General features: G+C 39.4%; 1 protein-coding gene across 1 annotated transcript in view; it reads right to left on the bottom strand.

The window, feature by feature from the left end:
- Nucleotides 1-1,150: 1,150 nt before the first annotated feature.
- The window catches only part of PSMA2 (proteasome 20S subunit alpha 2), a 49,117-nt gene continuing 41,334 nt past the window's right edge, over nt 1,151-8,933 (bottom strand). Inside the window, exons 6-8 of the mRNA XM_053714545.1 lie at nt 5,051-5,124; nt 1,570-1,627; nt 1,151-1,441 (exon numbers count right to left, since the gene is read on the bottom strand). Of these exons, the coding sequence (XP_053570520.1) occupies nt 1,325-1,441; nt 1,570-1,627; nt 5,051-5,124 (249 nt within the window). The 3' untranslated portion in view covers nt 1,151-1,324. The remainder of the gene's footprint in view (nt 1,442-1,569; nt 1,628-5,050; nt 5,125-8,933) is intronic.

Below are 8,933 nucleotides of genomic sequence, written 5' to 3'. Positions count from 1 at the left end.
ATAACGGAACCGGAGCCGTTTTTAACTTTAACCCCTTTACAGTCCCTGGTATCTGCTTTGCTGAGACCCAACCAAGCCCAAAGGGGAATACGATACCAAATGACGCCTTCAGAAAGTCTTTTCTATGTATCAGAGCTCCTCACACATGCGACTGCATGTCATGCTTCTCAAAAACAAGTGCGCAATACCGGCGCGAAAATGAGGCTCTGCCTATGATTAGGGAAAGCCCCTAGAGAATAAGGTGTCTAAAACAGTGCCTGCCGATATTATTTTACAAAAATACCCAGATTAAATGATTCCTCAAGGCTAAATATGTGTTATATATGAATCGATTTAGCCCAGAAAATGTCTACAGTCTTTATAAGCCCTTGTGAAGCCCTTATTTACTGTCTGAATAAAAATGGCTTACCGGATCCCATAGGGAAAATGACAGCTTCCAGCATTACATCGTCTTGTTAGAATGTGTCATACCTCAAGCAGCAAAAGACTGCTCACTGTTCCCCCAACTGAAGTTAATTCCTCTCAACAGTCCTGTGTGGAACAGCCATGGATTTTAGTAACGGTTGCTAAAATCATTTTCCTCTTACAAACAGAAATCTTCATCTCTTTTCTGTTTCAGAGTAAATAGTACATACCAGCACTATTTTAAAATAACAAACTCTTGATTGAATAATAAAAACTACAGTTAAACACTAAAAAACTCTAAGCCATCTCCGTGGAGATGTTGCCTGTACAACGGCAAAGAGAATGACTGGGGTAGGCGGAGCCTAGGAGGGATCATGTGACCAGCTTTGCTGGGCTCTTTGCCATTTCCTGTTGGGGAAGAGAATATCCCACAAGTAAGGATGACGCCGTGGACCGGACACACCTATGTTGGAGAAAATGATAATAGGAGTAAATTAGAATGTTACTTAAAATTGCATGCTCTATCTGAAACAAAAAAATGGGTTTAATGTCCCTTTAACGTAGGTTTGTTTTAGGGTTTTTATGTTGCATTTATTGTAGTGTTGTTCATTGTATGCGTTACCATATATGGTGGCTGTTTAGAACACAAACACCACAATCCTAACCAACCCCAACTCCACCACCAAATAGAGACTAATGACAGTATTAAAATAAACTCCTCAAAATAAGAGACAACTAATTGTAGTCTAATTGATATTGTTTATTGTGACATTGGACTCATGTAATTTTAAAAAGATCTGGTCAGAATGGTAGAAATAAGAAAATAAGCAAAAAAAATCTGCAAATAAACCATTTTAAATCCTTAAGAGGCAGAAAAAAAAAACCTACATCAATCAACTTTCCACATCTTCAAGGTCACTTATGCTATTGCAGCTAAGTAATCCTTAACTTCCGTGGGAGTGAGCCTCTTAAATCCAGCTTCATTGCAAATACCAACTTCAATATTGTCTTCTGTCATCTGTCCTTCAAAGCTTTCCTGGAAGAAAAATGGTATAAATTAATAGATTCAGAAGAAAAATGGTATAAATTAATAGATTCAAATAAACTGTTCTAAGGAAGGAACCACATGCAACTAGATCTTATTTTTATTATTATGACACAGACCTTCAGCGTTAAAATTGCTGTGTGAATGGCATCTTCAAGTTCAAGGTCTTCATTGTACCTAAAAGACAAGTTTACCATTTAATTTCTACAAATAATGAATGCTTTAAAGTTTCGTGCTCATCTGGTTGGTGTACGGGAGGAAATTACTATGTGGGAAAAATAGATAAGGAAAGAACAGGGGAACAAATATGAAAAAAGTGATAGAATGAAATAGTCAAAAGAATGACATAGTAATAAATAAATTGTAAGCAATAAAATCACTACAATATATCTAAAACCTGAAGGAATTGCTAAACCCCCCCCCAAAAGGTAACATATGATACACCAATTTTTTATTATTTTTTGTATAGTATGTGGCTAAAACTTTAAGTCAGTTAGGATGTTTTATTTCAGAGTCAACAGTGAAATTAGATTTTTTTTTTTTTATATTATTGCTAAAGATTAAAAGTAAAACCTATGTTTATTGCACATTCATATAACCGCAACATGTTTATTAGTGCTAAACAAAATAACAGGCAGAAACCATAACTGAACAAATAAGATTTCATTAAAGGGCCATACTAATAAAACAAAAACTGCAACCTCTCATTCATTAGAGCATGTCACAATTTTAAACAGCTTTTCAATTTACTTCTAATATCTAGCCTGCTTTGTTCTCTTGGTATCCTTTATTAAAAAGCATACCTAGGTAAGCTCAGGAGCAGCAATAAACTACTGAGAGCTAGCTGCTGATTGGTGGCTGCACATATATTCTTATTAGTTCCCTGGTGTGTTCAGCTAGCTCTCAGTAGTGCATTGCTGCTCCTTCAATAAAGGATACCAAAAGAATGATGCAAATTAAATAGAAGTTGGAAAGTTGTTTAAGATTGTATGCTCTATCAGAATCTTGAAAGAAAAAAAAAAGAAACTGGGTTGCATGTCCCGTTAACCCCCAAAAGGGCTTAAACACATATTTAAAGGACCTCTTAGAGCCAAATAGAACTGCTGGTCCCAAGAGGAAACTACCGGTTAACCAAACCAGTATAGTTTACTAGTCAGGGGTTAAAAGTTACTTGCTGGGAATCCCATTCCAAAACCATAGGCATTAATATTAAGTTGCCTCCTCTCCCCCCACTTGCAGCAGTAAGAGCCGCAAGTCTTCTGGCACAGCTTACCACAAGTTTTTGTAGTGTCTCTATGGGAATGTCTGTGCATTCAACAAAAAAAGCATTTGCAGAATCAGAAACTGCTGTTGGAGAAGGCTTGGCTCGCAATCTTTGATTCAATTCATAAGAAAGGTGTTCAGTGGGGTTGAGGTCTGTGCAGTTCACTCAAGTTCCATCACACCAAACTAATGAAACTTTGTCCTCATGAAACTTGCTTTGTGCACAATTATGCTGGAACAGGAAAGGGCCTTCCACTAACTATTGCCACAAAGTTGGAAGCACCCAATTTTCTAAAATGTCTTTGTATCCTGTAACATTAAGATGACCCTTTACTGAAACCAAGGGGACTAGACCAAAGCTTGAAAAACAGTTACTGAACTTTTCCGTACAACCCATTGTATGGCAAATATTGGTCTATGGAGATGTGCTGAATAGTGGCCGTTAGTAGGGTTTTCACATACTTTTGTGCGTATATATTAATGCCCATGGGTTTGGAGACAGACAGGCACACTGAAGGAAGGGCCTACAATATATATTGAATACAAATTGTTTTGCACATTTGTTCTGAGGAAGAAGAGATATCCCTGAAACATCACAAATTATGCACTAAAAGTTGTATTACTCTTTAAAAATCCAGAGAGAGTACCAGCCTGTCCTTTTGTAAAAGATAAAAGCTCTGAATTATAAAGTATGCGCTTTAGTATATAGGACAAAACGTTATTTTGTTTTGTTTTTTTTTTACAACACAAAAACATTTTATGGGGAATTCATGAGCATAAATGGACATTAAACACTAAATAAATGCTAGATAGAATGACCCATTCAAGGGAAATAACATGTAGATGTGTTTTTTAAAGTTTTATTAGCTGTTTAAATTTTGACATGAGTGTAAAGTTGTATTGTCTATAAAATAATGGGAGCTGCCATGTTATATCTTAGGTTACCTTCTCTGCTGTGGCCAATTAGGGACAGGTATAAATAGATCACTAGTGTGCAGCCAATGGCTGTGTGGAATACAACAGTGTCCTGCACATCCATTTCTAACAGGAACTGAAAAGCTCACAATTTCAGAATGGACTTCAGCCGCACTTCAGAGATAGAACAAAAGCTAGAATAACTTCCATGCCTGTTCATTTCCATTGCAACTCAGGGTGCACACTCTTAGCACACCATCAGGCCCATTTATCAAAGGTCTTGCGGACCTGATCCGACACTGCGGATCAGGTCCGCAAGACCTCGCTAAATGCGGAGAGCAATACGCTCTCCGCATTTAACATTGCACCAGCAGCTCACAAGAGCTGCTGGTGCAACGCCGCCCCCTGCTGACTCGCGGCCAATCGGCCGCCAGCAGGGAGCTGTCAATCAACCCGATCGTATTCGATCGGGTTGATGTCTGGCGATTCCTGTCCGCCTGTTCAGAGCAGGCGGACAGGGTTATGGAGCAGCGGTCTTTTGACCGCTGCTTCATAAGTTGTGTTTCTGGCGAGTCTGAAGACTCGCCAGAAACACGGCCCTTCAAGCTCCATACGGAGCTTGATAAATGGGCCTGCATGCCTTTTCACAGAGAAAAAATATCCTGTAGCATATCAGTCTGACCCTGCCCAATGACAGTCCAGCGCCAAAATACCAGGAAATTCTTCTCTGAACAAGAGAAACAACCCCCCCTAAGGGCATGTGTGCAAGGAGTCCACGTCTGGTTGCCCTTAGAGAGATACAACTGCACCTCACTGACAAGGCCCACAGAAGGCCGAATGATACTTTTTTATTGGACTAACTATACATTTATAAGATGACAACCTTTTGGAAGAATGTCTTCCTTTTTCAAGTGTATTGCTTCAGACTTGAAATAGGAAGACATTCTTCCGAAAGCTTGTCATCTTATAAATGTATAGTTAGTCCAATAAAAAAAGTATCATTGCTCAATGCAATACTCTTGTTATTTTGAGAATATATATATATATATATATATATATATATATATATATATATATATATACACACATACATATACACACATACATATACACACATACATATACACACACACACAAAATGTATCATTTAATAATACCATCTCAAAGTGTTTAATGTCCCTTTAAAGTCTGCCAATAAAATATTCAAAAGCTATAAAAGAAAAAAAATTATTGCAAAACTTAAGTAAATGTATTTTTTTTAAAAGATCCAGTTTTGTGGCCTTTTTGGAAAGCAGTTAAATGAGGGTATAATGTACTGATTTTCTGAGGTTTGATAGTTCTGTCCCAGAATTTTAAACATAGATTTTACAGGGTCGGTAGTGGAAAAATGTATGTCAACATCCATTATTCTTCTTGCCATACCTTTTCTCAAGGAAAGTCTTTCCATTTACATAATTCTTTCCCATTGCTGTTGCTTTCCAAGCAAAATAGGCTCCCTTAAAAGAAAAAAAATATTCAGCCTTAAATCAAAGATGCTCAGTAAATGGGATGTCTGAATATAGCTAGTCAACGCAATCAATTAATTGCTTAGGTACATGACTAAAATGTAATTATACATTTTAATACAACATTTTTTATTTTTGAATTTTAAAAACAAAATGTATGCTTACCTGATAAATGTATTTCTCTTGTGGTGTATCCAGTCCACGGATCATCCATTACTTGTGGGATATTCTCCTTTTTAACAGGAAGCTGCAAGAGGATCACCCACAGCAGAGCTGTCTATATAGCTCCTCCCCTAACTGCCCACCCCCAGTCATTCGACCGAAGACAAGCAAGAGAAAGGAGAAACTATAGGGTGCAGTGGTGACTGTACTTTAAAAATAAAAAACACCTGCCTTAAAATGACAGGGCGGGCCGTGGACTGGATACACCACAAGAGAAATAAATTTATCAGGTAAGCATAAATTTTGTTTTCTCTTGTAAGGTGTATCCAGTCCACGGATCTTCCATTACTTGTGGGATACCAATACCAAAGCTATAGGACACGGATGAAGGGAGGGACAAGGCAGGCGCTTAAACGGAAGGCACCACTGCCTGTAAGACCTTTCTCCCAAAAATAGCCTCCGAAGAAGCAAAAGTATCAAATTTATAGAATTTAGAAAAAGTATGAAGCGAAGACCAAGTCGCCGCCTTACAAATCTGTTCAACAGAAGCCTCATTTTTAAAAGCCCATGTGGAAGCTACCGCTCTAGTAGAATGAGCTGTAATTCTTTCAGGAGGCTGCTGGCCAGCAGTCTCTGCTATACCCCGCAGCCTTAGGACCGCCAAGAGTGACCCCAGAACCTTTGTAAAGATTCTTGGTGCCGTGGCTAACCCAAAGGGAAGAGCCACAAACTGGTAATGCCTGTCTAGGAAGGCGAACCTGAGAAACCGATGATGATCTCTGTGTATCGGAATGTGAAGATAAGCATCCTTTAAATCCACGGTAGTCATATACTGACCCTCCTGGATCATAGGAAGGATGGTTCGAATAGTCTCCATCTTGAAGGATGGAACGCTGAGAAATTTGTTTAGGATCTTGAGATCTAAGATTGGTCTGAAGGTTCCCTCTTTCTTGGGAACCACAAACAGATTTGAATAGAAGCCTTGCCCCTGTTCCTCCTTTGGAACTGGGTGGATCACTCCCATAACTAGGAGGTCTTGAACACAATGTAAGAATGCCTCTCTCTTTATTTGTTTTGCAGATAATTGTGAGAGGTGAAATCTTCCTTTTGGGGAAGAAGCTTTGAATTCCAGAAGGTATCCCTGAGACACAATTTCCAACGCCCAGGGATCCTGGACATCTCTTGCCCAAGCCTGGGCAAAGAGAGAAAGTCTGCCCCCTACTAGATCAGTTACCGGATCGGGGGCTGATCTTTCATGCTGTCTTAGAGGCAGCAGCAGGCTTCTTGGCCTGCTTTCCTTTGTTCCAAGCCTGGTTAGGTCTCCAGACCAGCTTGGACTGGGCAAAATTTCCCTCCTGTTTTGTATTAGAGGAAGTTGAAGCTGCACCACTCTTGAAATTTCGAAAGGCACGAAAATTAGGCTGTTTGGTCCTTAATTTGCTGGACCTATCCTGAGGAAGGGCGTGACCTTTTTCCTCCAGTAATATCAGAAATGATCTCCTTCAGCCCAGGCCCGAATAGGGTCTGCCCCTTGAAGGGAATGTTGAGAAGCTTAGACTTTGAAGTAACGTCAGCTGACCAGGATTTAAGTCATAGCGCCCTATGCGCCAGAATAGCAAAACCTGAGTTCTTAGCCGTTAGTTTGGTTAAATGAACAACGGCATCAAAAACAAATGAATTGGCTAGCTTAAGGGCTTTAAGCTTGTCAAGGATATCATCCAATGGGGTTTCTACCTGTAGAGCCTCTTCGAGAGACTCAAACCAGAAGGCCGCAGCAGCAGTGACGGGGGCAATGCATGCAAGGGGCTGGAGAATAAACCCTTGTTGAATAAAAAAAAATTTAAGGTAACTCTCTAATTTTTTTGTCCATTGGATCTAGAAAAGCACAACTGTCCTCGACAGGGATAGTGGTACGCTTAGCTAGAGTAGAAACTGCTCCCTCCACCTTAGGGACCGTCTGCCATAAGTCCCGTGTAGCAGCGTCTATAGGAAACATCTTTTTAAAAACAGGAGGGGGAGAGAATTTCAGAAAACCTTTTAGGGATTGGAAAAACATCAGTGTAAGTAGGTACTGCATAGTATTTATCCAATCTACATAATTTCTCTGGGACTACAATAGTGTCACAGTCATCCAGAGTTACTAAAACCTCCCTGAGCAATACGCGGAGGTGTTCAAGCTTAAATTTAAATGTAGACATATCAGAATCAGAGTGAAGTATCTTCCCTGAATCAGAAAAATCACCCACAGATTGAAGCTCCCCTGCTTCAGCTTCAGTATAATGTGAAGGTGTTTCAGACCTAGCTACTAAAGCGTCAGAGAGCTCTGTATTTATTCTATTCCCAGAGCTGTCTCGCTTTCCTTGCAATCCTGGCAGTTTAGATAATACCTCTGTAAGGGTATGATTCATAACTGCCCCCATGTCTTTCAAGGTATACGCAATGGGCGCGCTAGAGGTACTAGGTGTCCCCTGAGCGGGATTTATAGAATCTGGCACGTGGGGAGAGTTAGCCGGCATAACTTCCTCCTTGTCAATTTCTTCTGGTGATAAATTTTTTAAAGCCAGAATATGGTCTTTATAATTTATAGTAAAATCAGTGCATTTGGTACACATTCTAAGAGGGGGTTCCACAATGGCTTCTAAACATAGTGAACAATGAGTATCCTCTATGTCAGACATGTTTAAACAGACTAGTAATGAGACCAGCAAGCATGGAAAACACTTTAATAACTGAACAAGCAAAAAATAAAAACGGTATTGTGCCTTTAAGAGAAAAAAAACAATCACAGAAACTGCTAAAACAGTGAAAAAAGCAGTAAATCTTACGAAATTTTTACAGTGTGTATAATGGGCTAAAAGAGCATTGCACCCACTTGCAAATGGATGATTAACCCCTTAGTTTCAAAAACGGATCAAAAAAACGATAAACGTTTTTAAAACAGTCACAACAAACTGTCACAGCTCTGCTGTGGCCCTACCTGCGCATACAACGACTTTGGAAGGCACAAAAACCCTTTAGAGAGGTCCTAAATGTTCAGGGGACTCCTTCAGGGAAGCTGGATGTCTCAAGCTGCAAAAACGAAAATAGGCCCCTCCCAACCTGTACTCACAGTGAGAGGGCCTTAAAAAATTATCCCTATGCAAAATCTAGACAGCCATGTGGAAAAAACTGGGCCCCAGAATAGTTTTATCACCAATATGTAAAAAAAAAGACGTTTATACACTTCAAGCAAACGTTAAATCTATTCAGTAATGTGAGTAAATAATAAAAATATTACCCTTTATAGCAAGCATGATACCAGTCGTTATTAGATCACTGTAATCAGGCTTACCTTAAATAAATCCTGTATTGTCAGCATTTTCTAGCATATTCATTTCTCTAGAAAAATTTAAAACTGCACATACCTCAGAGCAGGAGACCCTGCACGCTATCCCCCCAGCTGAAGTTACCCATCTCTTCAGTTATGTGTGAGAACAGCAATGGATCTTAGTTACAACCTGCTAAGATCAAAGACCACAGGCAGACTCTTCTTCAACTTTCTGCCGCAGGCTAAAATAGTACAACTCCGGTACCATTTGAAAATAAACTTTTGATTGAAGATAAACTACATTAATGCACCACATCTCTCTAGCTACTTC

Source organism: Bombina bombina, chromosome 5 (assembly GCF_027579735.1).
Source record: "Bombina bombina isolate aBomBom1 chromosome 5, aBomBom1.pri, whole genome shotgun sequence".
NCBI classification, from domain to species: domain Eukaryota; kingdom Metazoa; phylum Chordata; class Amphibia; order Anura; family Bombinatoridae; genus Bombina; species Bombina bombina.
Note: the sequence above shows the minus strand (reverse complement) of the source record. Positions and strands in the feature narration are given on the sequence as shown.